The sequence below is a fragment of the Hemitrygon akajei genome, chromosome 9 (genome assembly GCF_048418815.1).
Source record: "Hemitrygon akajei chromosome 9, sHemAka1.3, whole genome shotgun sequence".
Lineage (NCBI taxonomy): Eukaryota > Metazoa > Chordata > Chondrichthyes > Myliobatiformes > Dasyatidae > Hemitrygon > Hemitrygon akajei.
The window spans coordinates 148,643,312-148,660,099 of record NC_133132.1 but is presented as its reverse complement, the minus strand read 5'-3'; the positions used below and the strand labels follow the sequence as shown (position 1 = coordinate 148,660,099).

General features: G+C 40.9%; 1 protein-coding gene across 3 annotated transcripts in view; it reads left to right on the top strand.

The window, feature by feature from the left end:
- cd2ap (CD2-associated protein) overlaps positions 1–16,788 on the top strand; it is a 200,761-nt gene that overhangs the window by 112,768 nt on the left and 71,205 nt on the right. For all 3 annotated transcript variants that reach the window (XM_073057253.1, XM_073057251.1, XM_073057252.1), the window contains one exon: positions 11,253–11,356. In XM_073057253.1, coding sequence (XP_072913354.1) covers positions 11,253–11,356 — 104 coding nt within the window. The remainder of the gene's footprint in view (positions 1–11,252; positions 11,357–16,788) is intronic.

The window sequence follows — 16,788 nt, the reverse complement described above, 5'->3', positions numbered from 1 at the left end:
AGTGAAGACATAACAAATATTTGTTGTGTGAATTCCAAGTGGCCAATGATGTTGTTTCTGGACAAGTATCCTCCAAACACACAATTCTGAGTGTCATCAAAATAATGTGGAATAAATGACAGCGATGTAAAAAAAAAAGAAACTTTGTCAACTCCTGTGTGGTTCATTCATGTCCTGCAATGGAAGGAAATCCACAATTGTATTTTTGATATAAAAACCTTCTTTATACTATAGATTTCCTGCAGTGAGTGTCAGGCAGCAGCTCACATTGGGAAAGGTGTAGCCACCAGCCAGCTGGCTCAGTTGTTTTGAGAGGTAATTGCTATGCTCACCAGCATATTTAGGAGAACTTCTAATAGAAGTGTAAACATTATTCTATAAAGATTATACATAAATTGCTTGTTTCGGCAAGAATTCCACAATGCTTGTATAACTGACGGTACCACGGTAGTGTAGCAGTTAGTGTGACACTATTACAGCTCAGGATGTCGGAGTTCAGAGTTCAATCCTGGCTTCATCTATAAGGAGTTTTTACGCCCTCCTCATGGAATGCATGGGTTTTCCCTGGGCGCTCTGGTCTCTTCCCACAGTCCCGAGATGTACTGGCTGTGTTAATCGGTCATTGTAAGTTGTTCCGTAATTGAGTTGGGCTTAAATTGGGGTTGTTAGAGGTCATTGGAACAGCGCAGCTCAAAGGGCCAGAAGGCCTTATTCCGTGTTGTTTCGCTAAATATAAATAAGTGTTCTAGTAATCAAGATAAACGGAGAGCATTCTATTAGCTGTGTGTATACTCATTGTACCTGTCTATGAAATTTTAATGGTCTGTGGATCTGCAGCACTCTACAATTTCCCACTTTAAACCATTGAGGAGGTAGTCTCTTCCTTCCTTAAAGGATATATAGACCTTTCAAATATGCACTGTAACAGAGATAAAAGAGAAATTACATTACTTATAGTTTTTGTTGGGATGTTAGAAGTGGGTAGATGATAATTTTTCGGATGTCATTAGGATAAAGAAATACTATTGGGAATGGGAAGGTCCAAGGCTGGAGGCATATTATTTAAAAAAGATGCTTTCTAGGAATTACTAGAAAACACATCCTTATGTGAAAAATAGACTCTTTTCTCCACACTTCTCTAAGCTGAAATTGATAAGTAAATCATTAATTTTAAACCTAAGTATCTAAGCAAGTTATTAGAACGTGGATTTCAGAAGCAGGTTCATGGAGGGGGGTCCCAGATCCTCTCAGTAGCTGAATGCACTCTGTAGGCTAATTGCACGTGTTCTGCACTGATCATTGATATGAATTCAGGGATTCAAAGGTTCATTTATTATCAGAGTATACGACTCTGAAATTCTTCTTCTCCTGATAGCCATGAACTCAGGAAAGAAAACACAGCACAATCATCAACTCGCCCATCCTCTCCTCCCCATACAAATAAAAACGAAAACAGAACAGGCACTTTGACACCCAGTTCTCCTCCCCCCGCACAGAGCAAAAATGAGAAAGATTGGGTGAAAAACAGAATATAACAATCTATAAGACTGAAACAACTCTATAGTCCAAGTCCACATCCAAAACGCAGAAGACGTGGGTAACATTCTCCAGGTACAGCGGCAGGCCTTTCCCTCTCCGGAAGCAGAGCGATCCTACCATTTCTCCGATAGCAGAGCAATTTCCCCAATGTACAAAAGGCAGTGTCCCCATTCTGATAGCAGAGAGATCCCTCAGCGATCAGAAGGCAGTCACCCCTCTTTGGCAGCAGAGGGATCCCACTAGCGATCAAAAAGCAGGCAACTGGCAGTCACCTTCCGTATTTGCCTCTGTTTCAATTTTCCTCGTCACTTTAATTGGAGAACAATGGAAACTTTAATTGACAAAATGGAATCAAACATCAGCTAGAGCCCCGTCACGCAGCCTTCTCGTCGCAACGTTTATACATGCTACCCCTGCCTCCCAGAATCCCCTTGGAGACTGCAGGGCCCTGAAACACCCAAACGATCTCCAAACTGCAAATCATAGGCTCCAAATGTTCCAGAATGACGTTCAAGGTGAAAAACAAACATAAAAGACAGAAAAGAAGTGAAATGTCATTACATGATCTGTCCAGAAGATGTTGACCGTAGAAGCGTTGTACACAGGCCGGAATTGCTGTGATCTGTTCCATGGTTTAAAGGTCTAATAGCACAGAAGTGGATACTGTTATTTTAGGCCAGGTTGATTTCAGTATTTTCTTCCAAAAACTTTATGTGGATCTTTTGTAATCAAACAAATTGCTGAATTAATGCATTTGGGACAGATTCCCAGACCTTTGAATTATGGATAAATTAACATAGTTAATTTAGTTAGTAAATTAACCTTTGAGACCTTACTTCCACTCCCCCCCCCCCCCCAGCGGGAAGACAAACCAATAGTTTGGAATAATCTTTTTGGCTTTTTGTTAGATTGTGAACAAGTTCAGTTCTGTTCTCACCTGACTGCCAGCAAATGTGCACATTCACAAGTGATTTCCTCTCAGTGATGGAGAGCTGTAATCCTGATTGACACATTCCCTTAACAGCATAAAGCCTCCCCCGGATTTGAATGATCATCAGATCATTATAGGCCAGTGAAAATAAAACAGTCACTTTGGGCACTTCCTCCCCCAGCTCAGGACCACCATTGCAGTTGATGTATCTTTTTGGAAGAGAGAAACAATATTTTCATTTTTGAACAAATATCTTTTAACATTAAATGTACAGGAATTAAATTTCATTTGCTGACAATTTCTTCCATTCATTGAATGTTTGGTACTTTTACCACAAGATATGACGAGAATCAATTCATCTCATTTGATTATTTTCAAGTCCAATATAGGTATCACTGTGGCTTGTACACAAAAGTAGATAACGTGAAGACTGTTTTGTTCAGTGATTGTGTTTGCTCAGGTCTCTTTACTGCAGAGTTTTGAAATGGCAGATGGCAGTGTAGATTATTGCAATGCAAAGTGCGAGTCTTTGATTATTTATTGAAATATTGCTGCCCAGTAATCCCCTGATTTAATCCTAGCCTTATTATGGACAATTTACAATGCCAGTTAACCTACTAATAACTGGTATGGCTTTGGACTATGGAAGGAAACCCACATGGTCGTGGGAAGAATGTGCAAGCTCCTTGCAGGCAGTGTTGGGAACTAAACCTGGGTCACCTGTACGGTAAAGTGTTGTACGAACCACTACAATATTGTGCCGCCCTCTTAGACTCTTAATCCATTGATTCATGTCTCTCAAAATGTGGAGGAGACCAATTTGTGAACATTGAATGCAATACACCAGATTGGAAGAAATGTCAGTGAGTCATTGCTTCATCTGGTGTAGGAGCCTTGCTTTGTCTGTTTTCTATCTTCATTGTCTTCTGTCTTGCGAGTTTACGATGTGTATTATGGTAACTAGTCCAATGAGTGGTGGTGTGGTAAAAGCGAAGGGAATAAGTTATTTTTCGTGCTTTGTCCTGGGCATTTTGGGGCCAAGGACGGACGTATATTGGATCTTTTGTTGATTGCTTCGTTACAGCTAATTTACGCTTAATTTAGCTTAAGTTTCATTGGTCTACGATTGCATGTTTTTGCACGTTGCCAATAGAGGATCAAATACAGTTCTTCGACTTTTTGGAACATCATTATTGGAGTGATTAGAGGGCATTTCGTACAAGCATAGCAATCCGTGAGGGTCGCTCGCCAGTGGCGGTACACCTGGAATGACTTGTTTGCTAGGTGGCTGGGGGAAGTAAAGGGAAGAGGTGAGCAGGCTATTGTAACCCTTGCATTTGCATGGGAATTACCAAAATATGCAGAGTGTTTCACTTAGGCCAGAGAGCACATCGGGGAGTCCACAGGAATGGTTACCTAGAAAGTCAAAAGGGGAGAGAGGAATATGTGTCTGGTGGAATTTAGAAGGAGATCCAGAAAAGGAAGGGGGTTTCAATAGTGGATCACGTTAAGCAGAGAGCAGCAAAAGCAATGAAATTCTTTGAGCTCTTTCAGACTGCAGGAAACCGCAACAGTGCAGTCACTGATGTACTGGAAATAAAAATTAAGGGGACAGACCCAATTAGGACTGAAGCAATCTATTCTTTCTTTCCCAGGAAAAGACAGGTGTGCCTCAGATCGATACGAGTTCCCGCAGGTACAGCTTTGATCTGAGGGAAAGGGAATGGTTGTGTAAGTTCAACTCGTTGAAAGGGTGTCTTGGTTGGGGTGGGGGGTTGACCCTCAGTTAGTAAAACCGAGGGCACTCCAACCTTCTTGATTATGGGTTGGAGGTATAGAGGGTCTTGCCTGCCAATAGTAAAGAGGAACTGATTAGAACTGTTACGTACCCTGTAACTGGGTCACTTACCAGCAAAGATAGAGAGGTCCGTTGAAGTCTGATGGTACTAATTTTAACAGTATTTATTAGTAAAGATTCACAAAAATAATATCAATCCAAACATACAGATAATATACGTTGTCAATACTAAATCTAAAGGTGCGGGTATAATAATAATCAATAAGAAATAAGCTCTATCGTTGTCTAGGGGATAATGAATTGTCCGATGGAAATGCACAGTTCACTGCAGTTCCACAAGCTGCCGTCTTTTGGTTGTCGTTGTGTTGCACTTTGTTGGAGAGAGAGAGAAATAGGAATAGAATGGGAACAGTTACCCTGCGGGTTTTCCAACCTTTATGAGTTCGATCCATCGGAGTCTCGTTGGGTGTGGCCGTTCACTTGTGGCCTCTCCTTTAGCTAAAGCCGTTCTTCCGTGGTAAGGCCGCCAATCCCAGGCAAGGGAAGGACGCACACGAGCCCCCCACCGGCTATCGCTCTCAAACGCTGTCACAGGATTTCTAGCATGTCTTTTGGTGCGTCTGAGGGGCTGTTCCCACAGACCCTCGTTTATCCTGACTCGCAGGGTCGCAGATGTCAATCAGGTTGGGGTGATGCAATCCCTCCCTCAACCAGCCCACTTTGCCTGAGGGCGTTCACGTAGCATAGTCTCCAATCCACAAATTCGCCTTCCGGAGACAATGGCCATGTCCCGTAGCTTTACATCGCCAGGGGGAATGAGACATTCCGCACGTCTCTCTCTCATTTCCTGGGCCCCCTGACCCAACCCAACAGTGATCTTGCGATTCTCACAAAGGAGGGGGCTGCAGACATAACAGAACCAAGACATTGGAAGCGGTAAAGTGGCTGATTGTATCCAGAACATCACAGCTGCAGGTAGGAAGGGGATGCATCTGAGGAAAGGATGAATTGATGGTCAGGTGGAGCAACAATGAAATGAAATGATGGGTCTGCCCAAACCATTCTGCGGTGGCCGCTGGACAGAGGGCCTAAACAGATCATGTGCGGACTGGGCATTTTAAGATTGGAAGCTGTCGTGGGAAGATCTGAGTGAATGAGATCTGTAACTGTTGCTCAGAGCTAAGTTGTATCCAGAGAGAAATATTAGACTATATCTGCAAAGTAGATGGTTCTGCTTACAGAAAGCTCAGTTTTGTTCTACCTCTGTGCTGAAGTTGTGACAAATATAATGATTACAAGTTCTGTTGTCTCACCTCGTATGTAACAATTCATTATTTTTAATTCTAAATATAGTGTGCTGTGTTAGTACCATCTCCTTTCCTGCCATTCAAAAGTTAATGTTTGCCTCTGGGCTAGACTCAATAAATTCCTGCATTGGCTCTCCCTCTTAGGCTTGCTGTAAATGTAGGTCATTCAGAATGCTGCAGCATGTGTAACAAATAATGCAAAGTTAATGTTCCTATCCATAGTGTTTCGGAAACAAGGTGTTCTATACGTGTCATGGTGCATCTTTCAAATCATTCTGTAGTCTAACTATCCCAAACTCCATATATCCTTTAATGCATACTGTGCTTTGTTAGCTGTTTTTTCAGAATGCATAATAATTTTAATATATAATAGCTGCATTTGCGAGTTTGTGTCAGCCTTGTATTGAATGTTTGGATAAGAGTTAGTGAGCCACTTGATAGAGCCAAAAGGGACAATAGGCATTTGGGTTGGTCAATGTGCCTCATGGGTATTTCATGGTGAATTAAAATTATCTCGTATTAATTATTATGTAAATTTATTGATGCACTACATTTGACTGTTGGAAAGAAATACTTTAATGTAAGCTGCAGGTCTTGGGTCTTACAAGAATTCAAAATTGGTTTTGTTTCAAAATTACTAATGGAAGCAAAATTTTTTTCAACTTTTTGCACGTTTGAATTTGCCAAGCTGACAGTACTTTATGACTGACTAACTGACTTGATTGTGTAAGACCTTGCATGCAATAATTTTTTTAATTGCCCTAACATGCCTAAAGAATTAGTAGTCATTAGCTATTTTGAGAAAAGCAGTCTCTGAATAATTTCAGTGTCTAGTCATGAACATTTTTGCTTTTTAATCTCAAGTGTGTGTTCAAATTGTCAGAAGCTGGCAAGTCTTTCTGGAACTTGAAGTTCTGACTTCAGAGGGTGCACACTTCAGTCATTGAGGATATTCAATTCTCTGATATATTTATCGATATCAAGGTAATGGGGGTTGAGGGGAGACGTGGACAACGGGCATACAATCATATATAACTAGCTTAAAGATGGAGTGAGGCCATGGTCGATGAGAGCTTCTCTTCAGTTTCTTTTGTTTGAGAATTGTGAAGTATTTTGATCAGAACAATTTCTCCATTTATTTTTGTGACAGAATTGCTGAAGACTAAAGTAAACAGTTAAGGTTCTTTGCAAAGGTACTTTTTTAGTAGCCTTAAAAAATACCAATCTGTTGCAATTCTGACAGATCAAATACCTCCTGTGCAATATTGTTTTACTTTTGATTGGTTGTACATTTGTGCAATATTCACATTTTTTTGAAGGTTCTTAAAGTGAGAAATATCAGAATCAGGTTTATTATCACTGGCATGTGACGTGAAATTTGTTAACCTGGCAGCAGCATTTCAAAGCAATATATAATCTAGCAGAGAGAAAAAAATAATAATAGTAAATAAAGTAAAGCAATAAAAAACTAGTAAATCAATTACGTATATTGAATAGATTATTAAAAGAAGTGCAAAAACAGAAATACTGTATATTTTTTTTAAAAAGTGAGGTAGTGTCCAAAGCTTCAATGTCCATCTAGGAATCGGATGGCAGAGGGGAAGAAGCTGTTCCTGAATTGCTGAGTATGTGCCTTCAGGCTTCTGTATCACCTCCCTGATGGTAACAGTGAGAAAATTGCATACCCTGGGTGTTACTATCCTATAATTCTTTTAGCTAGTGTATAATGGAGTTTTGGGTGGCAGAATGGAGATGCAACTCTACCAAAGGAGGTATAAGGTGCTCCTTCCCTGTTAGCCTGCAGATCGCCCTTGGGCAAGATGTAGCACCTGCTTAGCCCCCCCCCCCCCAGTCAGGCTCGTGTGAAGCCATGGGGGCAGGTAGTGGATGGTTGTATGAGCAGCTTGTGCACATCACGAGTTCTGGTTAAGTAAGCCACTCACTGATGCTAGGCAAACCATTTCTGAAGAGTATTGATAATGGCTGGGGTCACCTGACTTGTAAATGTACTTAGATATTTATTGAGGTAAGTGTAAAGTAGGCCCTTTAAGCCACACCACCCAGCAACCCCAGATTTAACTGTAGCCTAATCACAGGACAGTTTACAATGACCAATTAACCTATCAACTGGTACGTCTTTGGACTGTGGGAGGAAACTGGAGCACCCAGAGGAAACTCACATGGTCACCGTAGAAAGTACAAAGTCTTACAGGTAGCAGTGGGAAATAAACCCAGATCTCCTGTACTGTAGAGCTTTGTTACCCTAAAGACACTGTCCAGAAGAAGGCAATGGCAAACCACTTCTTTGGAAAAATCTGCCAAGTACAAGTATGGTTATGGAAAGACTATGATCACCCACATCACACAAAATGGCACATAATGAGCAATAATGGAATTATTGAAAGATCTCAATTAAAGATGTGCCAGCTGGTGATGTAGCCGCATCCACACCGGACTTTGACCCGTGTTCCAAATTCAGCCGGCTCCATGCACGCTTTCCATGTGAGCTGGGCTGAATGTCGAGCCAGCAACTCTGCCTTGTAAATAACAACAGACAGATGCAAAAGAAACGGCAAGGTTGCTGCCAGACGTGCCACAAGGTACAGGGAGGAACGACGTCGTCAGTTAAAAGCAGTACAAAGTAAATGGCAGGATACTCGGTAGTGTGGAGGAGCAGAGAGATCTGGGGGTACATGTCCACAGATCCCTGAAAGTTGCCTCACAGGTAGATAGGGTAGTTAAGAAAGCTTATGGGGTGTTAGCTTTCATAAGTCGAGGGATAGAGTTTAAGAGACGCAATGTAATGATGCAGCTGTATAAAACTCTAGTTAGGCCACACTTGGAGTACTGTATCCAGTTCTGGTCGCCTCACTATAGGAAGGATGTGGAAGCATTGGAAAGGGTACAGAGGAGATTTACCAGGATGCTGCCTGGTTTAGAGAGTATGGATTATGATCAGAGATTAAGGGAGCTAGGGCTTTACTCTTTGGAGAGAAGGAGGATGAGAGGAGACATGATAGAGGTGTACAAGATATTAAGAGGAATAGACAGAGTGGGCAGCCAGCGCCTCTTCCCCAGGGCACCACTGCTCAGTACAAGAGGACATGACTTTAAGGTAAGGGGAGGGAAATTCAAGGGGGATATTAGAGGAAGGTTTTTCACTCAGAGAGTGGTTGGTGCGTGGAATGCACTGCCTGAGTCGGTGGAGGCAGATACACTAGTGAAGTTTAAGAGACTACTAGACAGGTATATGGAGGAATTTAAGGTGGGGTTTGAGGGTCGGCACAACATTGTGGGCCAAAGGGCATGTAATGAGCTGTACTATTCTATGTTCTATTATGAAAACACAAAATTCAGGGAATAGTAGGTCATGCACACCTGTGGAGTTTCTCTCTCCGTGATGCTACCCATCATGCTGTGCATTTCTAGAATTTTCTTGAATTTATTTCTGATTTCCAGCTTGTGCTGCTTCGCTCATTAGCAAGAGTGACAGACTAAACAAAGAAAATGTTTGTTTCCAGTGTGGAGTCTAGCTGGAGGCTGAACTGTCAGATTTAGCTGTGTGAGCTTATCAGCGAGCACTGGACACAGGCATTGACATTGCCTGCAGGTAAATCTGTTAGAGTTTCAGTGGATGAACATCAGCAAGCTTTGGTGCAGTGCTGTGCCAGTCTTGGTGTGAAATTATTTTTGCCAATGAAAACTTTTGGCCATAAAATTAAAAAAAATGTAGTCCCAGCAATATCTGACATCGTACTTGAGCTTCCGTGCAATGACATTGGAAGTAGTGCTGTTTTGCTTTAATAAATGATGTCCTTCTGTGTCTTTTTCATGTTACTCTTCAATGTAATTCAGAATAAAGTCATGAGGCAGGCAGTGTTGTTTCCATATATAAAATGTATTTTTGACTGCATGGAATTTCACCATCAATTAACTACTGCAGTATTGTTCTATGGTTTTGACTGGCTGTGCATATGTGCAATATTCACATTTTTAATGTTCTTAAAGTGAGAAGTATGATCAGTTACTACCCTATAACCCTTTTAGCTAGTTTATAATGGAATTTTTGGTGGCGGGTTGGAGATGCATCTCTACCAAAGGAGGTGTAAGGCTCTTTTGCACTTCACCCTTGAGCAAGGTGAAATCCATTGAATATTAACTAGTTAGTGATTTCATCAGAGCAAGTTGTACATACTTGTGTTCATCCTCATATAATGTATTATGCTGCAGCTACAAAGACTAATTTTTATGGCATTTATACCCTGTGTATGTATATCTATGACAACAAACTTGAACTTTTACAGCGTTTGGATTCCATCACATAATAAAAGTTAGTATTTGACATGAAGAATTTTATAGTTGAGGCATAGTTAATTACAAAATTCAACAGGTATTGATGATTAAAGTGCTGAACGTTTAGATTAAAATATTAGCAGTTGAACTGTTAATTTGGTATTATTGCCTTTGAAATTAGATAAAACAATTTAACAATAGGATTTGAAAACAGACTTTTGCTGTTCAAAAAGTTTTCAACAAAATAAATTTCAGTTTTTCTGAAAGTGGAATTAATTAGGGTCTAAAACTGTTACAAGCAATTACAAAATTCACCAGACATTGATATTCAAGTTATAAGCATTATACTGCTGAATCAAATGCAATATTGCTGTTATTCAATTCCAGTTTTCTGAAGAAAGTTGATTAGATTGTGAAAAGAATTTTAGAGTTAAGTTGTCATTACTGTAAGCTAAGCTGAGCAATGTGAAATCTCAAGCAACACACACAAAATGTTGGAGGAACTCAGTAGGTCAGGCAGCATCCATGGAAATGAATAAACAGTTGAGGTTTTGAGCTGAATCCCTCTTTCAGGACTGGAAAGGATGGGGAAGACGCCAGAATTAAAAGGCTTGGGGTAGGGCAAGAAGGATGGCTAGAAGGTGATAGGTGAATTCATGTGGGTCAGAGAGATAACGGGCTGGAGATGAAGGAATCTGATAGGAGAGGAGAGTGGACCACAAGAGAAAGGGTAGGAGGAGGGGCACCAGGGAGAGGTGATAGGCAGATAAAAAGAGTTAAGAGTCTAGAGTAGGGAATAGAAGAAAAGGGAAGGAAGAGAGAATTTTTTTTTACCAGAAGAAATTGTTATTCATGCCATCAGGTTGGAGGCTAACCAGATGGATTGTAAGGTGTTGCTTCTTCACCCTGAGCATGGCCTCTTCTTGGCACAAGAGGAGACCATGGACTGACATGTCGGAATGAGGATGGGAATTGGAATTAAAATGTTGGACCACCAGGAAGTTCCCCTTTGGAGCGGAGGTGCTTGAGGATGTCGTCGACCAATGTACGATGGGTTTCACCAATTGGGCTCCTTCCTTTTCTGCCATTAGTTCATTCTCCTCTCATCTCTAGCCCGTTATCTTTCCCACCCACCTGGCTTCACCTAGCACCTTCTAGGCATCCTTCTTCCCCGCCCCACCTTTTTTTTTATTTTGCCATCTTCCCCCTCGAAGAGTCTCGATCCGAAACGTCAACTGTTTATTAGGATGCTGCCTGACCTGCTGAGTTCCTCCTGTATGTTGTGTGCTTTGCTCTGGATTTCCAGCTTCTGCAGAATTTGTTTATAATATTAAATCATTTCAGATGCTATTAAATATAATTTCTGTTGTGTCAATTCCTACAGGAAGATCAAAAAAGCGACATTGTGAGGCAACTTTTGATTACATTCCCCAAAATGAGGATGAATTGGAAATAAAAATGGGTGATGTCATAGAAGTAATTGAAGAGGTAAGATATTTTTGCCAATTTAAAGCTTGTTCATGGTTTAATGCAACATTTAAAAAATTTCCTAAGATCCTTTTCATTGGAGAGAAAATGAGTTTGAAATGCAGAGTCAATATTTCTATTTGACAACCACCTATATACATATTGTCAAAGATAAAAATAGCCACATGCTTTTATTTTTTTCATTGAACTTCATTCTCAAGTCTATTATGTTACAAATATTTTTCGGTCTGGGCAAAGTTGAATGCTGCCAAACTGGTTCAAGAATTTCTGCTGGTATTTATTATTGGTAAGTATTGCTTTAGGGTGAACAGGTTGCTATTTTCCAAATACGGATTACAATAGAAGTTGGTTTGGGGCATAGTGCAATTTATTTATTTATAATTATGCAGTTGATAGGACAGTTACTAGCCAACAATAATAATTCACTAATTAATCCTGCAAAGTCATTTAATGTTCTCATAAGCAGATCTTTCCAATCCTTCATTTCCTTGTGTTCATAGCTGGATGGGCAATGTTATACTTGTGTGAAATGGTAATTTGAGTGAGCAGTTTACATCTTTAATTGGCTCAAAGTCATGTGGTGATGGTAGAAAAAGTGCATCATGTGTCTTGCAGCTTTGCTCATTAATTGGCGTATTAGTGAGTTTGCATTGGACTTTCAGTAGTTTATTTTCTGCTTTGTCTATTACTTTATGTATTCCTTCCCCATCCAATCTCTGGCTTTCTCTTGTGAAGTTATCGGTCCTCGAGATGTCTCAAAGAAAATTGCTGGTGTTTCTCTCCGGTTCTCGAAACAACTGTTCTTTGGTTTCAAACATTATAAATGTTTCAAACACCTCCTTCAGAGGAAAGCACTGGATTCCTCTCCAGGAGGACATGCATGAATGGCTGTCAATCTCTTTGCACTAACTCAAAAGAGTGCAAAATCTCAAGAAGTATTTGACTCTCCACTTTGCTGTATTTGGTCAGATTTATGTTCTACCAGTAGGTGTCTGAATGTAAATCTGACATGAGAAAGCCAGAGCAAAATAGGGAGTCAAATCTTCATTTTTTAAAAATTTTGAGCTGGTAGGAAGAAAGTTCAGATGTAGTTACAGCACTCTGTGTGTCGCTCCAAACGTAATGTCATCTTCTGTCCATCGATCATAGCAATCCCAGGAACAGAATGGATAAAGTGAATGTATAAACATTGCTTGTTAATGTGTATGTTTATATCCCATGCACTTTGAATGAAGCTGGGACAGGAAGCTGATTTTGTTGCAAGTCAAATCTAGCAGCTGCTAGGAATTCTTTTCATTCTTACTTGCTTTTCAACAATATTTAGCAATGGAAATCAAATCAACATTTTGGTTTTCTTCTGTTGCCAGCTCAGTGCTATTCCTTTTCTTATATGTGCAGCTGGCAAGACATGCCCACTACTGGTGGCATTATAGTAATACACAGAGCCCTTTATGTCTTCAATGTATACTTCTGATCCCATGAATCTCAAAGCGAGGAAACCTTGTGATTCACATTGGCTGCCCTCAGCCAATGAATCCTCAATAATGAACATCATTTTGAAGAGGCATTAAAAAGAACAGTGATGGATTCAGATATGTATGGTACCATAATACCATAGCTGCATGTTGCTAAATCATAATTTGCATATCTTGCTGTAAAGTTAATGGTAATTTTAACTTTGACTTTGGTTTGAAGTGTGTTTTGTGGCAGCCGTACAGAACAAAATGGTAAAAAAAAAATAGTACAAAAGAAGACCAGCTGGGTTAGTGTTCATGGACCATTCCAAAATCTGATGGCAGAGTGGACAAAGCTCTTCCTAAAATGTTGAGTGTTGGTCCTGTACCCCTCAGATGATGGCATTCCAAAGAAGGCATGTCCCCTGATGGTGAGTATCCTTAATGATGGGTGACACTTTCTTGAAATGCCATCTTTTGAAGATGTTCTCAGTGGTGGGAGGCTTTTGCCCATGATGGAGCTGGCTGGGTCGACAACCATCTGCAGCCACTTTCTGTCCTGTGCATTGAAGCCTCCGAATAACGCAGTGATATAAACAATCAGAATACTCTCCACTGTACATCTGTAAAAATTTGCTGGAGTCCTTAGTGACATCTCAATCTCCTCAAGCTCCTAATGAAGTATAGCCACTGATGTGCCGCCTTTGCGATTGCATCAATAAGTTGGGCCCAGAATACAGTAGATCCTCTGAGGTGTTGGTGCTCAGGAACTTAAAGCTGCTCACCCTTTCCACCGCTGACCCGTTTGAAGACTGCTGTGTGTGTTCTCCCAATCTCCCCTCCCTGTAGTCCACAATCAATTCCTTGATCTTGCTAACACAAGTGCGAGATTGTTGTTTCGACGCCCCTCAACTCGCTGATCTGTCTCACTCCTGTAAGACACCCTATGGCAACAACAGTGATGTCATCAGTGCATCTATAGTTGGCATTTGAGCTGTGCCTAGCTACACATTCATAAGTGTAAGCAGAGCAGAGGGCTAAGCGAACTTCCTTAAGGTGTGCCAGTGTTGATTGTCAGTGATGAGGGGATGTTATTACAGATTTGCACTGACTGTGGTCTCCCAATGAGAAAGTCAAGATCCAGTTGCAGAGAGAAGTATAGAGGCCCAGGTTTTGAAGCTTATTGATTAATACTGAAGGGATTAAGTTGTCAGCTCTTCAAAGGGTTAAAGTGCAAATCATAGAACCATAGAACACTACAGCACAGTACAGGCCCTTCAGCCCTCCACGTTGTGCCGACCCATATAATTCTTAAAAAAAAGTACTAAACCCACACTACCCCATAACCCTCTATTTTTCTTTCATCGATGTGCCTGTCCAAGAGGCTCTTAAATAACCCTAATGTTTTAGCCTCCACCACCATCCCTGGCAAGTCATTCCAGGCACTCACAACCCTCTGTGTTTAAAGAAAAAAACCTTCCCTCCCTTAATTTTGTACATGCCATATCTAGCTTCAAGATTGTTTAATGTCATTTCCACTACGCAATTGTGAAGGAGAATGGGACAAATCGTTACTCCAGATCTGATGCAGCACAAAAATTAATAAGATGAAGAATACAATAATAAAACACAATAAATATCAATACGTAAGATAGCTTATATACATTGATTATATGTCCATCATTAAGGACCCCCATCACCCAGGGCATGCTCTCTTCTCATTGCTACCATCAGGGAGGAGGTACAGAAGCCTGAAGGCACACACTCAGCAGTTCAGGAACAGCCTCTTCCCTCTGCCATCAGATTTCTGAATGGATGTTGAATTCATGAACACTACCTCACTACTTTGTTTTCTTTTTGCACTATTTATTTAATTTAACTTTATATACTTTAGATTTTAAATTTTGTATTGCAATGTACTGCTGCCGCATTACAAGTCTTACGACTTACGCTGGTGGTATTTAACCTGATTCTGACAGTGTTGCATGGGGCACAGGACAGTCTTTGCATAAGGTAATGATGTTATAAAGCAGTAGTGGATGGGGGTGAGGTGTTGATCAGCTTTACTGCTTGGAGAAAGTAACTGTTTTTGAATTTGGTGATCCTAGCATGGATGCTCCGTAGTCTCCTCCCTGACAAGAGTGGGACGGACAGTCCATTAGCAGGGTGGGTGGGATTGATCCTTCACGGGCCTTTATCTGGCACCTTTCTGTATATATGACCTGGATGGCCGGTGGTGCGTTGAGATGTTTTGACTACCTGCTTTGGAGCCTTCCTGTCTGCTGTAATGCAATTACAGTACCATGCAGTGATGCAGCATATTAGGAAGCTCTCCACTGTACATCTGTAAAAGATCATGAGCTTTGATGTACACAGTGTAGCTCTCTTCAGCCTCCTCAGAAAGCAGAGCGTTGGTGAGCTTTCTTGATTGTGCAGGATGTGTTCTGGGACCTTGAGAAATGTGCACTCCCAGGAGTTTGAAACTGCTCAGTTTTCACTGGTGTGCCACCGATGTAAAGTGGGTTGAGAGTGGAGCAAGGTCTCCTGAAGTTCATAACTATCTTCTTCGTCTTAATGGCATTGAGAAAGAGGTTATTTAAGAGATTATTTAAGAAGGAGCAGAGTTAGGCCATTTGACCCCTAGGGTCTGCACCAGCATTTCATCATGGCTCATCCAGTTTTCCTCTGCCCCGATCTCCTGCCTTCTCCCTGTTTCCCTTCATCAAGAATCAATCAACCTTTGCCTTAAATATTCATAAAGACTTGGCCTCCACAGCTGCCTGTGGCAATGAATTCCACAGATTCACCACTCTCTGGCTGAAGAAATTCTTTCACATCTCTGTTCTAAATGGATGTCCCTCTATTCTGAGGCTGTCCTCTGGTCTTAGACTCTCCCACCATAGGAAACATCCTCTCCACATCCGCTCTATCAAGGCCTTTCACCATTTGATAGGTTTCAATGAGGCAGCAGGCCCAGAGCCATCAAACGCTCTTCATATAACAAACCATTCAATCCTGGAATCATTTTTGTGAACCTTCTTTGAACTCTCTCCAGTGTCAGCACATCCTTTCCAAGATAAGGGGCCTAAAACTGCTCACAATAGTCCAAGTGAGGCTTCATCAGTGCTTTGTAAAGTGTCAATGTTACATGCTTTCTTTTTATATTCTAGTCCTTTTGAAATGAATACTAACATTGCATTTGACATCCTCACCACAGACTCAACCTACAAATTTACCTTTAAGGAATCCTGCACAAGGACTCCCAAGTCCCTTTGTGTCTCAGTAATTTGTATTTTCTCTTCACTTAGAAAATAATTACCGTAGATGTCGGATTATAAGCCGCTACTTTTTTCCCACATTTTGAACAGCTTTGAACTCTGCGGCCTTTAATACGGTGCGGCTAATGCATGATTTTTTTCATGCCGCCAAAAACATTTTGCCTCGTAACAGTAGACCAATAAAATTGATGAGTAGTTCACAGAGGTCCAATGAAATTGTACGATAAATCAAGCGCACTTTCACAATTAAATTATTGTAAATCAGTCATTTGTACTCACCCTCATCAACATGGAAAACACTCGAAGAAAAGCATTGTGCTGCCTTTATGGCAGTTATTTAGTTTATAATATTTTCGCTTAGTAATTCATTTTCTAGTTAAAGTTAGAAGTGTTTTAACTATATTTGTTTTCTGTACTACATCGCGGGATGCTATGACGTCACACCCGGTTTCGCCGCGTCTTGTGGGAAAAATGCCGTTTGCGATAAACGGGAAGGAGGGGGGGAGCGCATTACGCGAGCGGCATTGGATCTGAGTGAACGCTGCTTTTAAGTTAAAGGCGATCAATAACTTTTCCTGGTAGGCTGCAGTATATATATTTTTTACCAGTCGTTAGGAGATATTGGAATGTTGTTCAGTAAAAAAGTATACGCAACGTATATTTAAAAGTAGCCGCGTTACAGGCACGGTTCGAAAAAAAG